At 32.9% G+C, this 26,026-nt stretch overlaps 1 protein-coding gene across 2 annotated transcripts; it reads right to left on the reverse strand.

Annotated features, from left to right (window-relative positions):
* Nucleotides 1–24,154, reverse strand: LOC148275863 (glycogen debranching enzyme). Of its 2 annotated transcripts, none has more exons than XM_088235096.1 (18): nt 24,015–24,154; nt 21,495–21,640; nt 20,684–20,778; nt 16,374–16,563; nt 14,928–15,276; nt 12,774–12,992; nt 11,713–11,825; nt 11,461–11,586; nt 9,539–9,682; nt 8,876–9,148; nt 8,246–8,366; nt 7,998–8,130; nt 6,703–6,871; nt 6,138–6,234; nt 4,893–5,051; nt 3,306–3,371; nt 3,009–3,145; nt 1–2,442 (listed from the first exon to the last, which is right to left on the reverse strand). In XM_088235096.1, exons 2-18 carry the CDS (start codon nt 21,626–21,628, stop codon nt 195–197), a joined length of 4,773 nt encoding a protein of 1,590 aa, XP_088091222.1. In that variant the 5' UTR covers nt 21,629–21,640; nt 24,015–24,154; the 3' UTR covers nt 1–194. The 2 variants fall into 2 exon arrangements, with proteins under 2 accessions (XP_088091222.1, XP_088091221.1); XM_088235095.1 differs by lacking the exon at nt 24,015–24,154 and adding an exon at nt 22,132–22,343.
* Between the last annotated feature and the right edge of the window lie 1,872 nt (nt 24,155–26,026).

The raw sequence follows: 26,026 nt of genomic DNA on the forward strand, positions 1-26,026 counted from the left end.
TTTCTTTTATTTTTCTTTGAATCAACATATAATGGTTCGGAATATAAATGTTCTATATCATTAAAATGCCGGAGATCATTGACATTCTTAAATTTTGTGTTCTGCAGAGCGCAGTCGTTACATTTTACATGATAAAGATTTTGCCCTACGTCACATGCGTATGGTACAATATGGACTACGATGCGATTTCTACGTCAGTTTTCATCTGCAGTAAGCAGAACCGTCTGTTTGCTTTCCCACTGGCGAATCTCATGGAGAACTTCCAGAACACATGCCATGCTCCAAGCCTGTGTGCGGCAAGAGTCAGAGCAGAAGTTTCCTGAGCTGTTGGTAAGCTCAGGAAGACCACGCCAGTGTGTGCTCTGGAGTTCTGACAGATGACGTGACAACACAGACTGTGTTTCAGCTACAGTCTTTCTGAGACATCCATTCTCTTGAGCGAAATGTAAGCGAGCTCGTAAATAAAAGCCAACAGGCCATACCCATTCTGGACCCTGATGATAATTAAATCCGTGAGCCACTTTTGGGTCAGAACTTTGATTGGAATTGTCATAATCTCCACAATAAGCCCAATCCTCAGGATCTAGGGTCTTCATTCCAAGAGGCCCCAGTAACAGCTGTTTTATATTGTCTAAAGCCACCCAAGCATGTTTTGGATCAAATAGTTCCGGAGCAACAGTCATAGCTATTGTGAAATTACAACGAAGTTGGTGATCAGCCCAAGCTTGTGTAGCTCCATGTGAATCCTTGTATATTCCTCTGCGATGGATCAAATCAGGTCTCATGTCATTTGAAGCAGGAGTTGTATTAATCCAAAAGAATCGTTCAAAATTTTGTTGAATTTTATCTGCCCATTGAACGAAGGTCCAGGAAGTAACTGAACCATCACGGTGCTTGCGGCATACTCCAGGGTAAGGATACTTCCCTGCAGAGTGTAGGACTGCCAACCAACTGACAACGGATTTGGATAATCCTACTAACTCAACTGCACTGCCATCTCGAGGAGTGGCTGGTTTACCTCTGGTGCCAGCTGCATCCGAGGAACCCATTTTGTCCATCCAAGTTCCACAGTTTGCATCGTTGCCTCCGAACACGAAGCCAGTTTCAGGATGAACACCAATCTGATTATTAAATCCTTTGTCAGACATGTGTGCATCGATGGCCCTTCCTGCATTTCGTTCCCTAAATATTAATCCCTGGAAATGTACATTTAGAGCTTCTTGGATGACATCTTGCAAAACTTGGTCTACCTGGCCTGGACCACATGGCTGAGACTCATCTGTGGGGAAAATTCTAGAAACAGGGTCTCTTAGAATAGAGAGTCCTTGCGGAACCTCTGTACAATAATCCTTTATACTTTGAAGCCACCACCAGACAGAGTCCCGACAGTTGAATCGTGAATTGCGCCCTCCATCAAGCAGATTGGGTATAAGGCCGTGCCTTAGGCAGGCAGCAAACGCTAGGATATGGTGTCGAGCATCCTGATAGCGGCCTGTGAGTATGAACATGCCCCGTAAGGATATGAAGGTGTCACGTCCCCAGCAGCGCATGTAGCCTGTGGTGAAGTGAGGCAGACCGGCTGAAAGTGTAGCATGCTGGGCAGGAAGCAGTGGTGGTGGTAAGTTTGGGGAAAGAGGAGGTAGAGACACGGAAGCCACAGCACCTGCACATTGAACACTACCTAAAGCTAATGCTTTTTCAAATGATGATCCTTTTCTTATAAAGTCAGACATTTGTGAGAAACAAGCTTTTATGAGTATTTGATATATTCCAGTTATTGTAGCATCAAAATAACAAGGGATTAGAAAACGAGGAATTTCTTTCAAAGGCTGAAGTGTGGATCGGTACCAATTGGAAAGTTCTGATAAACGAGGATACTTAGCTAGCCTTTGCCATATGTAGTCGATCATCCAATCACCTTCACGGAGATTATTGCAGAGTGGGTGTCCCAAATCATTGTTGGGTCTTATTTCACTCAAAAGCGAAATGAATCCCTGAAGTCCACAGTAGAAGAGTGGTCCTGAGCCGGGAATATCGTAAACCCCCGAACCTCCATTGTCCTTTTCTTCCTGATCACATACATAGAGGCAAGAGTTTAGATCAGCTAAATTCAGGCGGGGAACTATAGCAGTCATTCCGAGCTGATTCAGAAGGTCACCGTAGGGAAGAGAGTGGAAGGCATCGGCAGCACGATGCAGTTTAATAAAAGCTGATTCAATAGCCTCCGGCATAGAAACGCGAATAGCTACCACGGATCCCGGAATAAAATCTTGAAATTCCAATACAGTATAGGTCCCTTCGTGCCTTTCAGAGTTTTTGAGTAATGTTGACTGGTTTAGCTGAATATTTTGTTTGATGACAGTTTCAAATTCAACTAAACCATTTATGTATGTGGGATGTTGAGAGAAATTCTTAAAGCCTTGTAAAGCTGCACCACCCGATCTGTAATGTAATTTTCGGTTATAATGCTTTTGAATAAACTTAGAATGAGAAAATAATATTTTAAGTCTGCCTAAATCTTTATAAACTGATACTGGAATTAAACTCTCTCAGTATTGCATTACATGTTTTTTATTGCATTGGGAATCGAATGAGGCCTTAAGATGAATAAAAATTGTCTCTAATCATAATATGAAAATAAACAAAGGCAAAACAAAATGCATGGTTACTGGAAACCCCTGCGAATGTTGTTCTGGGTGGCGTCACTATCAAGCAAGTGAAGGACCCCAAGATAGCCGCTCAAAGGCAGAGACTATAGGTAGAGTCCAACAAGCAAGAGTGGCTTTTAAGAAGAAATCTAAGATTTTTTGTCTCTATGTTGGAATCTAAGAAAATTGAGGAGAAGTGGAAATTACAATTTTTTGGCAGATTGGTGAACAGTGTGTAAAGTGATCACTTAAACAAGCCATTGGCAGTAAATGCCTAGATTTCCACATTTCATAATATTTTATTTGTCTGTATTGAGACATTGCTGTATGAGAAAACAATATTTAAGCCAATTATCTTACCTTGCATCTACATGTTTTAAACTTGCTTCAAAAATAATTTCATCTAGTTTCCCTTCAAATCGTAATGGTTTGATAGATTTCCCACCATAATTAGAATCAGGTTGAGAGAATGCAGTAAAGGCCACGAGTATAACACTCTGAAAAAAAGGAACAGGTTATTTTCGTATCAATTACAAATAAAATATTAAGTTGAATTACAACATTGTAGCACTTTTCAATAAAAACATTTTATTATGAATTACTTTAGAGTGATAAATGTATTTGGCATTGTGAAAAATTACCAAAAGACACACAAACCTGATGGGATCTTGGGTTATGTCTAGTAACAGCGACTATATCCGAGTCCATTTGATCCACATACACCTATAAATGAAATAACATTAATATCTATATTATTAGAACATCTAATTATTGAAGACAAAAAAAATAAATGTTATGATACTGTAGATAAGTAATGAATAATTTATTTTATGTATTTAATTTACAATACAAAAATCACCATGCCATTTCCCCGTAGGGGTAGGCAGAGAGGATAGAATATCACTCTGTCATTGCATACAAACCTTGCTTACTTACTCTACATTAAAAATAATGATAGATATCGAAACAAAGAATAACATTTTGGCAAAGGGATATGAATGTCTAGGCATTTACAGGATGTATTAGCTGGTTCAAGTGATCACTTTACACGCTGTGTAACATTCACCACTCTTCCACCTGTGATTGTCGTTTGGATTATACAAGTACACAATATGGTCGTGGGTAAGAATGACATAAGTCTTTCTTTCACACAAAACGCCAAACTTACAGTGAAAGTGACAATAAAAGCAGTAGAATTTAATTTAATTCAAATCGCAGTTTATGGAATTCAAATTTGACAAAAACTTGAAGTGAATGAAGTATTAGTAAAACCGACAAAAATATTCTCGGTCTTTAAAACAGTTCCAGGTGTGCAGAGGGGGTACTTTTACCGTTGATTTTCGTAAAGTAAAAGTATATAAAATCTAATACAGCAATTTTTTTACAAAATCAATTCATTTTGCAACAGTGAAAATATTACAATGATGTAAAAATAAAATAATGAATTTTTGTTATTATATACATACATACATACATTTTACATTTTTTTTTTTTTTTTTTTGCACCACAACAGGCCAGGAGGCCTAATTACAGTGGTGAATTACATCACAGAGTACCCAGGCTTGAGAAAAATCACATTTTAATTTTTGTGTTTTCACTGGGAATCGAACCCGGAACCTTCCGTGCGTGAGTCAAGCGTCTTGACCACTACACCACGGAGGCCGCCAATAACAAGAGCTATATAACAAGAGCACCAAAAACTCAATGTAAATGTTCCTGCTTCCCATATAAAACATTTTTCTTTTAAATTATCTATGTGACAAATGCTTAAAAAATTAAAAAAAAAAAAAAAACATTTAATCAGGAAACAAAAAATTGATAAATTAAAAAAGAAATTATTATATAAATGAGTATATAAAATGTATTTTAACAAACAAACAAATTACTACTCCATTTCTCCATAGGGGTGTGCCGGGAGGATAGAACACCATAACACTCTGTCTTTGCATACAGACCTCGCTTCCTCTATTATTCCGACCTTTGACATGTCCATCATGAAGTATATGATGAATTCGGTCTTGCTGTCTCTCTTAGTCATTCATCAACATTCTCATCGTAAACCAACACAGCATCTCTTTCTCAATGTTGTCGATAACGCTTATCTCAGCTTTGGATACTGCACGGATCTCGACATTTATGCACCCATTGTTAATATGTAGTTATAGCACACATTCGCTTGCAAGATCGCATTCACCCTACTTCATCCCCGTTTTACCAATTCCGATTATTATGTTTTCAATTTACCTGGTCAAAACCTTGGCTACCAAGTTCATAATGGAGCTGATTGAGAGCTTTTTTAGCAGCAATAATACCAGTCTGAAGATTCACTCTTACAGATGGTCCTTCCACTGATGCTCCATCTCCCCACTCTGCATATTGACGGATTTCGTCAACAACATGTATCTATAAAAGGATATTCTTCTATATTATCTTGTCAAAATTTATAGTGTCAACAAATTACAAATGTATTTTAACATGACATGAGAATATCACCTGTTATTTTTATTAATTTTTTTTCGCAATAAAATATATCTTAAATTATTATTACTATACACATACACATATTTTTATAATATAAAAACATAACAAAAGGTATGCAGCGGTGCATTATCCAGTCTACAAAGAATGTCCTGCACTGGAGCAATGTGCTCCATCTCAACTACAGTGTTATGCCTAAATCCTCCTTACATTCATGTACAGATGGAGGTGGGCATGACCATGTTACGTGCGATGAAGTCGGATAATGCCAACTGTAAGACTAGAACTATGAGGAATCTGCAGCAATAATAAATAAATAAAATAGTGCTATCATCCGTCAATGTTTGTCTTACCTGGCTTTTACAACATTTAACAAAATTTGGTCTAAAACCTTAGATATACAAAGGAAACAATTAGGCATTAATAAAAACAAAACGTGTTTATTAAAACAATTCTAGTATAAACTAGAATTTTTTTTTGAAATACATGATGAGGAAGTTCAGTGTTTTGTTTAAAGTTTTTTTATTTGTTAATTAAGCCAAAAAAAAGTTTTTTTGAATCTTGACATATCATATTATCAGCGCTGTGATTTTTTAAAGTTTTGTATTTCTGAAATTACTGCGCATATGACGTCTGAGGCTCTCTTCCGCTTATTCTCGGTCAGTTCTGCCGATTGACAGTAAGTAAACTGGATATCTTTCACAGCTTGCTTATATTTGGTAGATTCATATGAACTAGTGACGTCATTCGAGGTAGTTCGTCTTTATTATTATTTTTTTTTTTTTTCATATATTTTCAAGAAACTTGCTTTACGATTTAATGCTCTAATTTTTTGTATCCAATTTCTCATAGGATTGAAGTTTCTCATTTATTTTTTTCAAAAATATATTCATATATTCACACAAATATTTGGATTTAGGGACATTTTCAAAAAGTAACTTATAACTAAATAAATAAATATATTATATACTCTTATAAATATAAATAAAATGGACATGAAATAATAATTACATGATGTGGGACTAGTTCATCATATCCTCGGTTGCTTCCAGAAGCGCAACATGCCATGGCAACCAGAGCTGCAGATGGCAACAAGTCATACACCGACCTACAAAATTCAAATTTAAAATTAATACCCAGTCCCTAAGAAAAACAAATTCTATTACTTCACAAAATATCAACAGATTGATGATGGTAGAAATTTATATGTGAAAGTTTCCATGCTATTAATGAATTCATTATATTAATTAATTAATTACAATTCAAAATGGAAGCTACTGATATCGAGATACTCAGTTCATCATTTTTATAAGGATGAAAATCCAAAAAAATTCACAGATATACTTAAGTAGATACTAAATAAAAAATATTTGTATAAGCCACAGATAAGTTAGTCACATAGACTGTAGGGATTAGAAAAAAAAAGAAATATGGATTTTTAATCATGGATAGAATTACACATATAATAAAATGTGCTAATTAAGTGCTGCCAAAGACAGGTTATAAGCCCTGTAAATTAATTTAAAGATATTCGTCTTCTGCCCTCAAAAATTATTTTCTATTTTAAAAAAAGTACCTCTTAGATACAGGAGCTGGATTGTCATGTGTAAGGTCTAGGAAGAGGGCGTGGGCGATGGAGGGGGTGAGGGAGCGACGCGGGGGCTGCAGGAATGCTCCGGCCGGCCGACCCCCGTAACGATACACCAACCGCCCGAGCTCATGGGAATCCCACGCCGACAGGGCCTCTGTAACATAAGTGTGTATAAAAGAGTGACAGGAGATATGGACGTATAGAGATTGGATGTCAAACTCGAAATGAGCAAGAGAACTCCGATAACACGTTGTTAATAGTCACAGCCCTATTTATCTGGAAGAGTCCTGTAGATAATTCCTGTTCCAAGAATTATACAACTGTTGCAGTGGATAAAATAAAAAAGTTATTTATTTTTAAATTAAAAAGTTATCATGTAGTACGAGAATATTTGTGTATGCTGCAAACGTATCTAGCATTTAGCACTTGTTTACATTAAGGGGACAGTAGTCAGCGCAGCAAAATACTAAATTCTTGACAAAAATCAATACTTAATCATAACACAGTTCTCCTCAAAATCTCAGGTAGGTGTAAAAAACTTTTTTTTCCTAACTCTTTCGAGCCAAAGGGTACCTAGTGTCCCCCGGGTAGCATATTTTTTCAAAAACTTTTTTGTTTATTACCTCACATTGATTTAATTTTTTTGTATAATCCTACCCCATAATGTTAAATATGTGTGAAAAATATTTTTTTAAATTCTGCCAAATTCTTTCAATAATTCACGTTTGTCTTCGCTTCCCCCCGTGCATGTTGAAATTCGTAATTTTTTTATATATTGGTCAGTTTGTACGTGTGTTTTTTGCTATTTGGTGGCTTTTTTCCCGCCATAACCACGATAATCCCGATTTTGTACATTATATTTTACACGCATTCCCTTACCAACTCCCCGCTGTTCCTCTACGCTAACGGGTGGCACTATATTAGATCAGTGCTGTTCAATGTGTCCCACCGAGTGGTGCGATGTTATATAATATCCTCTCGCAACAGTATTTTATGAAAAAATGTATGAATGTCGCAGACAACTCAAAATATTATGAAACAGTTTTATAAACACTAAGCTGGGGTATTCCTGGTACCCCCGTCAGGAACTCACGGATTTTTTACTGTTAAATGTTTTATGGACAAGTGTGCCAGGTTGGTATTCTAAAATTTATAATTGAAAGTCATTGAGGATTACCTATTATGTTATTTAGTATTTTAAATAAAAAAGTAAGCCTTATAAAACTCTTTGGCCACACAATTTACTTACATAATCTAAATAAACATAAATAATTCCTTACCTCTTATCAAGGATGTAATGCCAAGCCGGTTGACAAAAATATTGTCAGTCTGATCAGAATTGGTAAACAGCTCAGCAACTACATACAGATCGGGCTTCATCTTCCTGGCACAATCCAACAAGTACTCGGCAACCTTTCCAAACAAACATTTAACTTCAGAATGATCCTTAATATTGATTTATCTTTTTTTTAATTTTTGGGAAAGGCTGTACGCATCATTAATCAATAAATAAATATATGAAACTTACAGGCAATGGAGTGGAATGGCAGTTATCGAGACGAACTCCGTCAAATATACGCGCTGTCATTTCTACGTATTCCTTCATGTGTTTCCATAAGAAAGGTACATCCTCTGGTTTATCTCCGTACCTTTAAATTGTGTATTGATTAATTTATTATAATTGGATATACAGGACTAATAAATTTGTTAAATACTGATGGTGAAAAGCTGTCACGCAAGAAGTTAAAAAATTCAAACCAATACAAGGTTAATGCCACATGTCCATTGAATTTTAAAATAGATAGACAAGTTTAGCTAATAAGCCAGGTAATTGTAAAATAATATTTTTGTAAAAATTGTATGACATATTTTGTATTCTCTTAGTACCAAACAGGCCAAAAAGCCCAATTACAGTGTTTATTGAAAACTGAAAAATTACAGTTTACAGAAATAATCAGGCTAGAGAAAAATCACATCAAATTATTGTGATTTCACCAGAAATCAAACTCAGAACACCCTTGCATGAGGCAAGAGTCTATAGAGGTCTCTTAAAAATAAATAATTAATAAAATGTCTCTACTTTCATGAGAATATTTTTGCATATGAAATTTTGCACTAAACAGTACTTTATTTTAATTTAAAAAATTGTAAACTTTACCTCAATTTTACGCTGTCACCCCAAGCAATAAGTTCTCTTCTCAAATATACATTGGCTGTCCCGTCCTTAACATTGGCGAAATCCTTCAGGGGATCGGCGTTCATTACCCACCCGTTGTGGGCCATCATAAAGCGAGCATCCAAAGAATACATTTTGTTTTCTATGTCCTTCATACTGGAGATAGAGTTGTGATACGTGAAATATCTTGGTACCAACGGATTTTTAATTGAGACCTCTTCAATTTTCGGTCCATCTGACTGGAGGCGGAAATACCTTTTATGAAAGTAATGCGTTATATAATTTTTGTATTGTCAAACTACCGTGGATTCTTCAGTATAGCCGCCGAGTTTAAAAAACTAATACTGATCATTCATGTTGAACACTAAGATAGATACAGGTATAATATTGTTGATAGTAACAAAAACATGTACACAATGCTCTGTATGACTGACAGGGATCATTTAGGGTTTGTCTCTCACTATGAACGCGGGTAGATAAATCTTAAATTTAGTGTATATTTGAACACCCTGCCTGAAAGGGCTAATACAAAATAAAAGCTGTTTTTTGGAGTTATCTTTGATAGATTTATAACAATACGGTTACTTATTGAAATGTGTAATATATTAATATTTATTAAGCTGTTAACAGGATGTTAATGCATACCTCATACCAGCAATACAATTATCCACAGCATAATTTAAATGTCCTTGAATTTCCTCAAACATATCATGATTAAGTTGTTCCAATTTCATTTTCAACTCCTCGGAGCACTTTTTCAAACGAGAATCTTCATCATAGCAGTCTGATCTATAAATAATTATAACATGTTAAGTGCTTTTCCTTTTTTTAAAGTAGGTATATTTAATTTCTCATTAAGATTACACAATTTTGTTTCAATAAAAGAAACGAAAATATTTTTTCAAAATAAAATTATGTATTTTTCCATTCTGCCATGAATAAAAAAAATATCCATCGTCAAAAGGTGAATTGCTTGAGTTATCTCCTTAAAAAAGTTTAAATGTCACCTAACGGATATCGCCATGTCCGGATATTTATGTCCATATAATTTATTAAAAATATTTATAGGTCTAATTTTTTTAAGATATCATGCATGAAGTATAAACCTGCAGTGCGATTCTGAACACTCTCTAGGGGGAAGAGACAGCGATGCTAGCATGTAATTAGTACGTAAATTACACGCTAGCAACCCAAGAGAGCATTCAGAATCACACTGCTGGTAGTTCATTTACGATAGCCTAACCAGTACACTGTGAGGCAGCATTTTTTTGTAATACCTAATATTTTCTATTTTAAAATTATTTTGATGGAATATTATGTTTATGGAAAATTATGTTTATTGAATACGTTATGTAGAAATATCGCTCTGTCAGATTTAAAATTGACACTTAAAATGCATTTTGTAACTTGATATTCACTACGATAATAAATATGTACATATCCCTTCCCCTCTCTTTGTGTATCCCTGTTCTAATCCCGCCCCATTTACAGTTCCTTTTTTTTTAAATGTATGCACGGTTTTCAGGGCCAGACTGCGAAACTTTAGAGGAACATTCCTCATGGTAAGCTTTAAAAAAAATTCTAATGAATTTTTTCCAAAAAGTCATTTTTAATTCAATTTTTTTTATGATCTCAAAATGAAGAATATCTTCAATTTCTCGGACTAGCATCCATTCTGAAAACCCCTACCCCTCCCCGACAAAAAAAACGTATTTGACCAACGAAGCGATACGCACCAGACGCGGACAAGGGAAGCGGCTGGGTAGGAGAGGAGAAAGGGTTTGTGGAGGGACTGCTTGTCCGAGAGTTTAAGAATTTTCTACATTTTGAGATCCCAATTTTTTTTTTTTTAAATGATTTTTTGGAAAAATTTTATTAGGATTTTTTTAAAGCTTACCATGAGGAATGTTCCTCTGAAGTTTCGCGGTCTGGCCCTGAAAAACCATATATATCTTCTTTCATTATTAAAAAATATACATAAAAAAAGATTTTTATATGTATAAACTACATATGTAATATATTTTCTTTACTAACTTTGTACAATTTGTGGAAACCTGTTATAGGTTCTGAGTTTATACAATATACCTGTCGTTTACAATAAATATGTATAATAAAATGAATAAAAAATTTAAAAACATTGGTTTTGAAATTAAATGATCAGTAATTATGTTCACAACCTTATTTTTTTGTAGATCTTCTTTATGTGGGGCATAAAATTTATAAACCAAGTCATATAACAACAGTTCTTTAAAAAAAGTCCAATACTCTAAATATGTTGTAAACTCACACAAAAACCAGCTACATTAACAGTGTCAGATCTAACGGGATCTAGCGCCCCGCCACTTACTGAAAAGGGACGGGAATGTACACATTTGTAAATGAATACGAGCATATTATTTCCCCCTCCCTTGTGAGTAAGTGTATTGTTCTTTGTGCCGACTGAACCTATGGAAGGTCCGGCTCTACACATTGAATAGTATTATTTTAATAGAAAAATATGTTTCTATACTGTACGTTGTTACCACCAAAAATAATAAAAACATATAAGTAATATAGATATTGCATACCTATAGATATTATAAATACGGAGTGCTAATTCCATATCTACCATTGAAGACATCCGTCGGTACTGGGGATCCTGAACTATTCTAATATCTTCTTTTTCACCAACTTTGGCAGACACTGGAGGAACTCTATAGATCATAATAAATACTATTAATACTAGTGACAATTTACGAATAATGTTATTTAAACAATGTATTTGTATGTACTATGTATGTTGTTTTTTGGATAAGTTTGCGGAAAATAATATTACTTACTTGTTCCTAGCTAAGGTGAAGAATTCAGAAACTATGTCAGGTACATTACATAGATATAATTCATGAAGTTTCTCTTGTGGTAATAGTTGAGAATTCAATAAGTTTTTTATAGCCTGAAAAATAAGTCATTTTTACCAACAATTTTCTTATCGAAATTAAATATTTTAATGAACGTATTATTTATTGTTTCAACATTTTTTTTGTGGAAAAACATTTTTAATTTATTAAAAACAAAATACTTCGTAATTTTTTACCACATACATGTTTAATATAATAACAATACTACTTTCAGGTATTCGAATTACCCATCTTTAGGTGTAAATATAAACTTAACTAAAATATACAGATTAGTACTTAGGTACTGATAGGGTCGGGTGGAAGGGGCAAGGCAGTGTGAGGTGGAGGGGGTGGGGTTTTCCTAATTATGGGGAGTATTGATAGCAGGGGCGAAGAATTTTGGAATATAATATTATCATTTAAAGTTTTGTCTGAATTTAAATTTCTTTCGATTTCAATATTTTCTAAGTTATTCACTATAATACCTTAGTTTGTGACAGATTGTAAAAGTTTAATTTTATGTGAATGAAAATAATGGTTTGTATCCGTAATATAGTTTGCAAATACCATAGACTAACAGATCATTGTATTTCTTTCATTGCAATAGTTGGAAAACCAAGCTACTTTCTCGGGTTGTGGTCCTGCGGCTAGTGTCTCGGACTCACGGACCAAAGTTCCGTGGTTCGAATCCCACTTTACCCCAACTTGATTCCATTTTCTAATAGTGAGTTATTTACAACTCGTTGAAAATGGCCCTCAAAATTAAATATTTCGGTAAATCATAAGAACGCAAATATTTATTTAAAAAAAAAAAAAAAAAAGAATCCTGATAAAATATATCATTCCAAAGGGCAAATTCTTATTGATAAACAAAAACTCTTCTTGATATTTGACAACTGATTTATTGCCAAAATAATTTAACTAACTTTGTTTTAATTTTAGTAGTATACTTGACTCAAATTATTAAACGCAGAAACGGTTGATAAATATTTTTTAATTCTTACGTCTAAGTGCTGGGGCTGATTGACCTTGCTGGGGATGCCCCAGGACTCGTAGTCTCCCCTGGCGATATCATCCGTTAGCTTGGCAAGGAGGGCGTCCAGCAGCAGGGCAGGCCGCAGGTGCGGACAGTTGTACACATTGTACGTAGCCTCCGGATGATCCGCCAGCCACGGAGACTCATTGGCTGTATGGTTCAGCACTATATCGCAAATAGACAACACCTTAAACAAAGGGAAGCTTAAATTAATGTATTGTTTCCAAGAAGCAATCCATACTGTATCCAATATTTTTCATGTGAAAACAAGAATTATTTAATGCTGTTGTTTATCACACATTATTTAAGAGATAAGTTAAAAGTTTTACATGTTGAAAATATTAAAATTAGACAACTTAGGAATCTTAGAAATTAAAAAAGCGATAAATAATACCAAAAAAATAATAAATAATCAAATATTTTCTTTTGTCCACTCATGTCTAGTTTTAGATATAAAGATCTTATTCCCCTCCCTTCACACCTCATATCTTTACAAGGACAACTTTACAAAAATATTGATTTATCCACATGTATTATTTTTATTGAATAACCACAAAGGTATTGCTTCAATGGTAAATGTTATATTTTCTATTTATTTAGACGATAAAAATGGCTAGACTTTTAAAATGATAATAATGGTTTATATAATATCTTGTATACATATACAAATTAGTATTATTAACATGAGAATTTCTTTATCAACTACATTTTTCTAGTAATAGATTTCTCTGGATTATGTGTAGTCGGCCTAACCAGCAGTGGCGAGCGGCAATTTGTTTTATAGGTAATCTACAAAATATATTCATCAATTTGTACCTACATATAATTACATAATACGTAAGTAAAATAATTATAAATGGCTTTTTTTTCTGTGGATCTGTAATAATTAACTCACACAACAATTATTATTAACTTTGCGATATATGTAGCTTAATTCTACACTATTTTAATATAACACTTGTACAAAAGTTTATTAAAAAATATTACAATGACATTCAGCAGATATTTCCATTGATTGAAATGTCGACACAGAGCACTGGCAGATTTTTAAAAAAAAAGAATAATGCCAAAAACGGCCACTTTGAACGCCACATGTCCTATGTGATATGTAATATATCAACGGTATCCTTTCGACGAAAAATAGTCCTTCGGAAATAATGTTCGAAATACTACTTTCTAAATAGAGAATCTTCAAATAATATTTGTAATCTGCAAGCTGGTTTTTTTTAAATTTATTTATTTACAATTTTTAAAAACCCGTTAGGGTTACATTAGAATTGTTTTATTGTCTAGTCATTTTATGTCTCATCTAGTCTAGTTAGTTCAGTCATCATGTGCTTTTTTAGGTTGATTTTTAATTTGTCTCCAGTAAAAGTTTTCAAGTAGTAAGGTAAGTCGTAGTGTTTAAGTCCATTATGTAGTATTTTTGACTGTCCTGTGTTTGTCTTTGCTTTTTCAATATGATAGTGTTGTTGTTGTCTGGTGTTATATTTGTGTATGTCAGCATTTTTGGCTAATATTATGTCGTCGTCTTGTATGTTTCCCAGTGTTATTTTGTGCACAATTTTTAAGGTCTCAATTTTAGTCAAGTAGTTTATGAAGATTTATTTATTTTTTATTTTTATTTTTTTTAGTTTTTTTTAGAACTAATATACCGCGACTGGGTTAAAGATGTAAAATATAGTGTACTTTTTTGTATGGAGAAATAAGCAGAGGTAATCGGTGAGTTTCATCATTTACTGAGAACGGGCTGGGCGCCGGGCGCACTTTATAGGCATTTTTTTAAAAGTAAGGTATAAACGGTGGTGGTGATTTATAATAAATAACAATTATATTCCCATAAACATAGTTACTAAAAACATTATTATCGAAAGTCAAATTTAATGTTTCCCAGCCTGAAGGGCAACTGAATTTAGTTTGGTGTACCTGCGTTATGCGAATTACCATCATTGCAAAACTGAAGTTAAATATTTCAAACTGAATTTATTTCAAAAGTTATCACTTTCATAAGGAAAACCCTTTTCGAACTGTGGGACAAATGAGTATGCAAAATTCTAGTATTTCACATATATTAATACTATTCAAATTTACGTTAATATGAATACATTTTTTGATTTATTACCTTCCAGTCAGTGCGCATTTTGGTGATTACATTTTCAATATCATCAAAGGTGACTTCTCGCCCGCCATTAGTGTTGAAAATAGGGTTAACACGGAGTTGGTCCGCGAGGCTGTAACTGGAGTTGGAGCCTCCCAGTTCCTGAATGGGCGTGAAGTGAATCATGTTGTAACCAGACTCCGGGGCCACCCGCAGTTTAGCCTCCCAGGAGTCCAGGGGCCCGAGGGACTTGGCCAGCACAGTCTGGCACTGGATGCAATCCAACGGGAGCCAGTCCTGGTTGTTGCGCCCGAGGCGAAGAGTTGGCAGCACTTGGAAGAAGCCAGAACCTTGGGGACCCACTGTTGATCCACTGGAAATTATAAAGACTAGCGGTAAGAAAACAACAACCATAAAATAAATCATTCACAATACAATAATGTATGTGTCTTAGAAGGAGTATACCTACTTACAGTACATTGTATTATACTATTCAAAATAACAGGTAAATATATTTTGAATGTATACATCATCATCTGCACCTAATGTTGCATAGGGCACTGCATTAGTACACCAATCGCAGCTTATCTTGATAATTTTTTGCTACACGAAGGTAAGATGATCAAACATACACTTCAGGTCAACCCAGGGACTATGAAATATTCAAATATACACTTTTTCTCCAGGTCTCCAGGATTGACCAGATTCTTAGTAGAATTGAAGGAGGAAAGTACCTGCTTAAGACCATCTCCGAAAGACGTGCTAGATGGATTGGTCACAAAGTGCGTCACGAGGGTCTCCCACATGAGGTAATAGAAGGGATGTCTGAAGGGGGCTGAAACTACAGGGGGCGCCCATGCCGAGAGTACCTCGAAAGTTTATGTGAAGATATGAGCTGCAGGACCTGAAGACCTAAGGAGGGCCACACAAGACAAACCGGAGTGGCAGAGGAGACACGGGGCTTTGCTGTTCAATTTCGTCAATTTATTTTTTATACAGGTGTTCTTTAAACCCTGTCACATCCGAAACCACAATGATCAGCATGGGCAAGAGGACATATTAGCATATTAAAAAAAATTATTTAGAACAAAGATGGTTGCTTACTTCTGCAGAGGAGAAGTGAGGGGAGCGCGGCGCAATGTCAGACTCCCCCCTTCCTCTTCCTCATTTCTCCCCTGCAGAAGTAAGCAACCATTTGCTTTTATTGGATATTTTATTTTTATAAATTTGATTTATTCTAAAAAAATAATTTAATGTGCCAATATGTCTTCTTGCTCAAACTGATCATCGTGGTTTCGGATGTGACAGGGTTTAATGAACACCCTGTATACATAATACAGTTTTTTTTTTATTTGGTTACTTGACAAAGTGTAATTTTAGGCCCACTAAATATTTTTACAGATTAACAGATTTTCTACTAGGCGTGTTAGAGAGAAGTTGTATTGTAAGCATTGTATTGTTATTACATACTTGTTTTCATAGACAAAGTAAAAGTGGTAGCTTCCAGGCTTGGTGGCGAGCACTTCACAATAGATGTCAGTGTCCTGTACTAAGATTCCTGTACCCAATGCAGTAGGGGGACCCCACACATTATCCGGGTTGGGGCGATTCCATTCCAAAGAGTAATATTGGTTTCTTATAAACTCCGAGTAATCTGATCCTAAAATAAAAATTATGTTTAAGACAATTGGCTATATTAATATAAAGATTGGCTGTAACAACAAAGAAATAAAACTTCAATAATGTTTTTTCTGTTACTTTAAATATTATAACCTTAATTGTAGACACGTACTGGCTACATTTACCATCATAACATTTTATCAAGAAATACAGATATCCCAAAAGAGGTGCATATTTTGGAAACATAGAGGTTTATTTTATTTTTAAATGTTCACACTAGCCAGGTCAAGTTGGATGTTAAAAGATATTGGGTTTTTTTTTAAATGAGAGATCGAACAACTAGGTTTTATAAATCTTCTGAAATTAAGGATTAAAACTATCGTCGGGTTTCTGGCACAAGTTGGGAACTACAAATTTTGGAAAAATGAGATGCCTTCATAAAAGTATATGTTTAATATTTTAAAAATACAAAAAATAATATTTTATAATATTCAACTTGCAGTTACCAAGTTGTGCCATAAAACCGACGATATGGAAGCCACAATAAATATGTTTTTAAAAAATTTGCATAAAGTTTGATTAGTAAGCTATTAACATTGAATAACAAAGAATCTGCAATTTAAAATAATAGCAGCTTTTGAACCTTAATGAATCTGTCCTAATGGCCTTATTAAATAGGCCCTATGAGCTTCAGTTGATCGGCTCTTAGAGCCTTGATTAATTAGGATCTTGAATGAACTATATTAGTTTTCCATAATACAAATTAACATAAATATTCATGAATCTTAGCGCTTTATAAGGTAAAGTCATCCATAAGAATAAAAGACATATTATATTATTTGGGATACAACTAAATTATTTTAGCGATGAAAAATGTTTGTCCGCCTCGTAGTGCGTTTGCCTACCATGCAATAGGTCTTGGGTTTGATTTCCGACATGGCTGACATGAAATATTAAAAACAGTGTTTTTACACTGGAATACTTCATAGTCCCTGGACTGGTACCTGAAGCGTAAGACTGATCATCTTGTCTTCATGTTACAAGAAGGTGATCAAGATAAGCTGCGATTTTTTTTTATCAAATTTTAAGTTCTCTTTAAATATCTCCAAGTCATTCAAATTTTGAAAGCAAAAAAAATAAATAATTTTAAGAATTATATTTAAAAAAATTAAATATCTTAAAAATTAGTTTTGGGGTGTTATTAAATGTTACCTCAAAATTTAAAAACATCTTCTTTAAAAAGAATTTAGAGATAAATTCAACATGGTAATAATAATACATTATCTCTATAAGGTAAATATTGTAATAATAATTCAAACAAAGCAAATTATCTTAAATGAAATCTTATTTATCTCTCGCTGGATTGCACATATAATAATAGGGTAAGAAGTAAAAAGGGTCGACACATCTTTCAAACTATTCAATTAAAGTCTCAACTTTTTCATATTGACCATTTATTTGAATAGTTGTTCTTCAAGTTTTAACTTAAGGGGACTAAATTAATGAGATAGCAATTCGCCTCCTTTAAACACATAAAGTTTGTACTGAAAGAGATCATACAAAAAACTGGACCTTTTGCATTATCCACGTGTGACAGATTCAACAGATGGGCTGGCACAGCCTCTGACTGAAAGAATAATTATATTGATATCGCATATAAATTAATTTATTTATCAAATTTTTGCCACAGAAAACATTGTTAAAAATCTTTTTAGGGTAGCACAAAACACATTTTTACATATTCAATGGTTTTATATTTCTAAAACAAAACAAAAATAACCGCTTAGAGTATAAACACGCATGACAATAGACTTTTAATATAGCAGAATAAAAGATCCTCATAGTTTTTTTGTACTCCAAGTATACAAACATCGATCATCCAGTTCTATGGATGTTTTTTCATGGATATTTAAATTAAATGGTAACATTTCTTGGGTGATTTCAAAAACATACCAAATGTCCCAATAATAAAGCTGAAATATTACCGATGTATCCAATCAATAAACATTTGTTGAAAAAATATTTCAAAATCATGCGCCAATTGACAGTATGTATTAGATTTTAGATGAACATTCAAATATGATACGTCTTTTTCACTATCTTTAAACTCGTTTTTATTTGGAGTTGGTGAACTGGACAATAGACATGTCATCGTTGCGTCTGAAAAATCTGTCAAATGATTTTACTTTTTAAAAGTATTTTTAATTTCTTATTAAGATTACAAAACTTTGTTTTAACAAAACATCATCAAAAGGTACATTGTTTAAATTATCTATAATACTAATAGTCTTAAAATGATTGATTGAGTCTGCATGTACGGGCCTGTTTTACACGTATCGCGTCAATCCAGTCAGTCCGGTAAAATAATGGTAGGTGGATACTTATTTATTATTTTCTTTTTTAATTTTATTTATCTAGTTTCTACTTGAGGGTAAATATTTTGCTAAATAAATCGAGTTGATATTAGTCCGCCTCATGGTATACTATTTTGTGTGTTTACCTGCTAATTGATAAATGAAATAATTAAAAAAATAATTATTAATGAACCCACCCTATATTTTTTTCTTAAGGCCAATGTTGAATAGTTCAGCGATAGCAGACGACGTACGTCGTTTGGAAAAAGTGGCCGCAGCAAAATCTTAATTTCTTTTGAAAACAATTTTTTTTTTTAATATTTATCTAAATCATAAGAACATAAATTTTTCTTTTTAAAAAAAAATTAAGATTTTGCTGCGGGCACTTTCATGTTAAATTTATTATCTTCAAATTATTACAACAAATTTTAGTTAAATACTTAGTCTTTATTGAGATCCCAGATACCTAAGTTAAGTCTAAATTTGAAATGGCGTAATCTGCCGGTTCAAAAGTAATTTTATTTTAGTTACATAAAACTATTAAGTATATTTTTAAATAGAAATAACTTTAAAAATTTTTTTTTTATCTAATTTATGTTTTTTATTATTGCGCGATTAAAAAAAACATTCATTTTAAAATAGCAAAATCGTATGATTTCCTAATTTTGCGTGTGTTTTACCAGACTACAGCCATAAACTATGGAATAATTATAAAGAGAAATGACATAATTTTAATTCAATAACTTTGAATATAATGGTATGTACGACCGAAGGATAAGTAGTATTCATAATAATATATAAAGGAATAATATAAATAACATAATATGTGGCCTCCGTGGTGTAGTGGTTAAGACGCTTGACGCACACACGGAAGGTTCCGGGTTCGATTCCCGGTGAGAATACAAAAATTCGAAATGTGATTTTTCTCAAACCAGGGTATTCTGTGCTGTAATTCACCATTGTAATGGATGTAACAGATGGCAGAAAAAGTAGCTTTCTGAGCGAACAGAAAAAAGTAAGTATTTGGTTTATTAATTTATAAGTGGACCAATAAATAGTAAAAAAATTATATCTAAAAAATGGAAATGTTTAATAATCGGTAGAATTTTTATGAAATTCTGGAGATCGATAGATTTTTTCACACTTTGATTTACAGCACAGTTCAATCAGGTTTGAGAAAAATCACATTTAATTTTTGTGTTCTCACCGGGAATCGAACCGGGAACCATGCGTGAATCATGCGTCTTAACCACTACACCACGGAGACCGCCCGAATATTGAATATATTATATCTATAAATTTTATGTGGTTTTGTTAGCATTATTCTGACTGATTATTATTTTTGTTAATTTTTTTTAATATTTCAATTTTGGGGGCCATAAATAACTCACAATTAGAAAATGGGAATCAAGTTGTGGAAGAGCGTTAAGTCTAGCTTTTCCCTTATTCTGTGGAGATACAAAATATCAGATGCAGCATAACTTTTTTGTTTGTCTGTTAATTTCATTTCCCCAATGGGTGAAATTTCACAGTGCCTGAGATACTAATCAATCAACTAAGGGCCGAAGGGCCGATCAACTGAGGCCCGCAGGGCCGATAAAGCGAGGCCCGAAGTGCCGAATATCCTAGCACGTAACAGTCCATGATAGCCGACTGTTGCCTGCTAGTCTCCTTAATTACTATATGTAATTTGAAAAATATTATTTATTTAGAATCAAAAAGAAAAGAAAATGAGCTCCAATTATAATGGAGTATGTTTAAGTTTCACTGCAAGTATGTATAATAACATGATTTTAATGTTCTTACCACTTGTTTGGTCTGGAAAGTTACAGTAAACAAACACTTTGTGACCCATTAGACTTGGACCCGGACGGAAATGCAAAAAACATCCTTTATCTAATCTGTAATAAAAAAACATTTATTATGGTTAAAGCAAGGACATGACCTACCGCAATATTAATAATAAAAACATATTCATTATAAGATGGTATGAAATATTGCAGACTGTAAAAAATAAAAAATTTTAATTTTATTTTTTATGAATTTCACAATACAAATACCTTTTACTATATTTTTTGTACATAATATGATATTTCACACATCACAATTGAGTTTTTTCATTTTAAACAATTTAATTTATTTTCGTGAAACTATTTTAGGTGTTTTTACATGCCTAGTCACTCTCATTGGTACGTTAAAATTAGTAAGTGACAACAATTCAGAACTGTCAAATTTTGCATTGAGGATTTTGAATAAAATTAACAGATCGTTAATAATTCTTCAGTCACTTGGTTGAATTAAATTTAAAATATTTAACAAAAAAGCGTAGTTACGATGTTCGTTAGGTATTCCTAACTTAAAATTAACATTTCTTAAAAACATATTCTGAACTCTTTCTACGGTAATCTGGTGTGAGGCATAATTAAGTGTCCATTTTGTAGAATTATACTCCTAGATGCAAACCAAACTGTTGATGGACATCAATACACTTTTCTTTGTATATCAATTTACACATCAAACTAGACCCATTGTTTTATTTTAATAGGCAACGAATATTGCAATATATCAATATAACTTGTTTCTGAATGTTGCAGGTTTTATGGGCCGGTATTTATACCTGAAGATGGAAGAGTCGAGATGTTCCCCGTGGTTGAGTGTGAGGACACGAACTTGTGTCTCTTGTACTCCTTGGGTGGTATGGGGGCGTGTAGAGCCCACAGTGGGGCTTTTCCTACCACGCTGATCCATCATGTCCGTCTGTAACTGAAAACACAACTAAAAATTAATTTAAGAAATATTTTTTTAGAAACTACAATTCATAAGTAAGCAAGTTGCATTTAAAGATGACGGTTAATCTTTTAACAGATGCAATAATTGTTTGGCCATTTAAAATGACGGGATGACATAAGAACAGCTTGAAATCTAATGGGGATTAGAAAATCATTTTTAATTACCTTTTAATTCACTATCAATATACAATGAATTACAAATAAAGATTATTTTAAAAATACACCTCTCTCAAATGAAGTCATAAAAAAAGAACTGTTTCAAGTGCTGTCAACAGCAAAATGTTTTTTGATACAGAAGTTGAGCATGAAAAAGTCTAAAAGATACTTTGAAATATTCACGTTAAAAGCTGGAACGAGTGACGGATGTCGTCAGCGATGGTTAAACCATTAAAATCACAAATTGCAAAACATACATGCTTTGGAAAAAGTAATAATAAATGAGAAGTTAATAAATTTTATAGAAACCTTGGAAAATGAGAGATTGGACCTCATTTTTTCATACAGGACGTACAATGCGAGTGATATTAAAACAAACAACTTTGTAATATTACAATCATTTGTATTGAAAATGATTTAAAATTACATAATTCACTTTCCAGCACTTGAACCAAATGCCGAGATAAAGGTGAAGCTCAGAAAATAAGTAGCTCATCCTTTTATCAACATTGAAATCGCACAGCGTGAAAATATACTTTAGACAATGCTCTACAGGTTAAAGAGAGATTACAAAACAAGAATCCATTATTCCAGAAGTATTCAACTTCTTTTACCAGCTATCTACGGATTTGTTAATGAATCTGATTTAAGTACTCGGTAAAGGTATTCTAAATCAAGTCAAAGTTGTATTGTAAAATATTTTTTTATTAAAAGCATTTCTTATAGTTTTGTATAATATCTTTTGTATTGTATAAAATAAATATGTATATATTTTTGTGCCGGAGGTTTTCTTAGTACTGAAAGGAATATTTAATAATAATCCACAGAGAAAAATTGAAAATTCCCTAACAATTATTGAAATGATCCAAATATTTATTATTATGGAAAGTTTATTTTATAGATTAATAATATGTCATGAGAAAGGATAAAGTTTTTTCATGCTGTGAGAATATAAAAGAGCTGTTATTTTGTTCTATTTTTCAGCTTGCAGCTTGCTCAGCAGCATACATTTTAAAAATTGAATCTTTCTCTGAAGCAACTGTGTGCATAGGTATATTTGATATGATAAATAAATAATCATATTTGAAATGTTGATTATAATTTTTAAAATGTAAGTATAAGTATAGATGATTACCATGAAGTTTCGCATAAATAAATTGTCTATGTTTTTATGAATGTATGTATGTGTATGCGCATGGGTGTATGTACGTGTGTGTGTATGTACATGTGTATATATGTGTATATTTATATATACATGTGTGTATATGTGTGTATGTCTGTATGTATATGAATCAAAATGTGTATCCGAATAAGTGTATATTTTGTTTGTCTGTGCTCTATATTAATTTGTTAAATATTATAATATATAAAAATGTAATTGCCTAGCTTGGAACGGGGTATGTACCCTTGTTAGCTGGGCAAAGTGAATATGGAATTGTATTTTGATAAAGAGTGTGAATAAATAAATAAATAAATAAATTTACATAATTTTAATTTTAATATTTTTTTCTTCATACCATATTCTAATAATGTATCTAGTCATGTCAAAAGCAGACACATGACAATATGCATGAAGGTGGAAGAAGCTAGGAATGTATGTCAGGATAGACAGTGTGGCGATCTATCTTCTGTCTACCCCTACGGGGAAGTGGCGTGATAGTAGTAGTAATAAATATTAAAATTATTTATTTAATTATTCATTAAAATCCCTGCAATTTAAAAACACTTGTTCTGTTCTGAAACTAGATATGAAATAGATACTACTTACTATACAATAAAACGTCCTTTTATGATAAAAGGTGAAAACAAAACAGTATAATATGTAAGATGATACTGGGATACAACAGACCTAAATATTTTTTTACAAAGGGCAGTTTAAAATCCATTGTGGCAAACATTCATATTTTCTATCCTTAAGAGTTTCTTAAATTGGAATGGAAACATAAAAAAAATAAATTAATAAGGGTGGCCTTGATTCACGCACGGAGAACACAAATATTAAATGTGATTTTTCTGAAACCTCCCAGTTCTGTGCTGTAATTCACTACTGTAATCTGGCCTGTCGTGGTATATAAAAAAACTCGAGATAATCCTAGGTGTCTGCTAAAGTTTAATTGTTGTTATTATCTCATATCATGAGAATGACACAAATATTGCCCAATTTAAATTTAATATGATATATTATAACTTACCTTTCAGTACGTAGTGTAGCCGGTTATCAATATAATTATTTATAATAATATGTATTATTAGTGAATATTATTGAGACAATGAACATTTTTATACACTTAGTTATATAGTGTATATGCAGGGAGAGCGATTAATCTTAAATAATATCCGTTTATACGATTTGAACCATAAAATGATTTTATATCGAACGCGCGCACCAGTATTTTAAATGATTTTAAAAAAGAAACATCAAGGTGACCTTCACATGGATTTGACGTTTCGTAAAACAACATAATTTAGTGATGTCTGTTATGATAATCGAAGAGTCGATTACTCCGATAATCGGATAAATACTAGTAATAGTTCTACATTATCTCTGGGATATATTATTTCAAAAACCGACTGTTATTTGGATTTTCACATTTTGAATATTATGCTAGTAAAAACAAAAACCATAAATGTTTCTCCATATTTTAAAACCGCGTAGGCAATATTATTATTTTCTCTAGAAGCGATTGAAGTGTTTTTTTCGTCAAAGTAATTTCACCGCATGCCAAGAAAAAGCCTAAGTATAGTGGTAGAATAAGGATGTTATCCCCATCCGAATTATAGTGGTAGAATAAGGATGGTATTCCCACCCGAAGTGCACCACTATACTTAGGCGTAACTTTTTAATGCGATAAACTTCCATAGTAAACCCAAACACACTTTTTTATTTAATAAAATGGATTTCAGTGCGTATTTAAGAATGGTATTTATTGCCCATACCTACTGACAAAAAGAAACTTCTTTGAGACCTAACGTATGTTCAAACGAACATATCAATAACTTCTAAACTAGGGATAAAAAAAATTAAAGAGAAACACCGAAAATTTAAAAATATTTTTTAGTAAGCATCAAATGTTTTGTACAACTACCTGATTTAATTTGTTAAATAGTGTGTTCGTTTTCAAGAAAGAATTTTGTAAAATATGCTAAAAAAAAGTGACTACTCAAAATCAACTAATTTTGTGTTGTGTGACTATTCGTATAAAAGTGTGATAAGTATGCCTTTTATTACTATAGATAACTTATACAGCACCAAGATTCGTGAATATTGATTTAAATTTGTATCATGGAAAACTAATACAGCGCATCCGAGATCCTAATTAACCAAGACCTGAAAGTCAATTAACTGAGGCCCATAGAGCTGATTTAACAAGGCCATTAGGATAACACAAGGCTGGTTAAATGAGGTCCGAAGGGTTGAATTTACAAGCATGTAACAGTCGGCAATAGCTGACTGTTATTATTGATCACAGATTCTCGCTATTAAATTTTAATCGCTTAGGTACTAATCGAAATTTTAGCGTTTTTTATTTTTGTAAAATTATATTATGTATTTGTGTGGTTTTGAAAGCACTATTTTGAGCGGTCGATTCTTCTTTATTACCTTTAAATTGCTCTGAACAGCAAGAAATAAATTGTGAAGCCCAAAGGGACGATATTTTTAAGTGCCCGAGATCCTAACCTATCGAGGCCCAAAGGGCCGAATTCTCTAGCATGTAACAGTCGGCGATAGCTGACGGTTGCCAGCTAGTAATATATGTATTACACTGGTTACAATTGGTTAAAATAGTTGGATATTTTTTATTAAAGTGATGATATACGAACAGTGGACGGAGCCGGATAGCCCGGAGGAATGCAACATTTCGTCGAGATTGTAGAACAACGACGTATGTGATTTTCTTTAACTTAACATGAAAGTGGTTTACATTTTTTTTATACTTATAAGTACAAAAGTATACCATTTGGTACTTTTTGGGTTAGTTATATATATATATATATTTCAAACCTGGAAAACAGACTTATATGAAAGAAAGTCAATGTCAAAATTTTTCGCACATCCGTCGTTGTTTTACGACCCCGACGATTTATCTTTTGGTGGATGTATGCATTAAAAATATAATATCGTTAATATGAAACTTGGATTGAAAAACAAATAAATACTCAAAACTCTGTTTTATTGCCATCATGATTTTTATATATAATACTT

Source organism: Micrasema longulum, unplaced genomic scaffold, assembly GCF_059751315.1.
Source record: "Micrasema longulum isolate JH-2025_06_02 unplaced genomic scaffold, ASM5975131v1 h1tg001328l, whole genome shotgun sequence".
Taxonomy (NCBI): Eukaryota; Metazoa; Arthropoda; class Insecta; order Trichoptera; family Brachycentridae; genus Micrasema; species Micrasema longulum.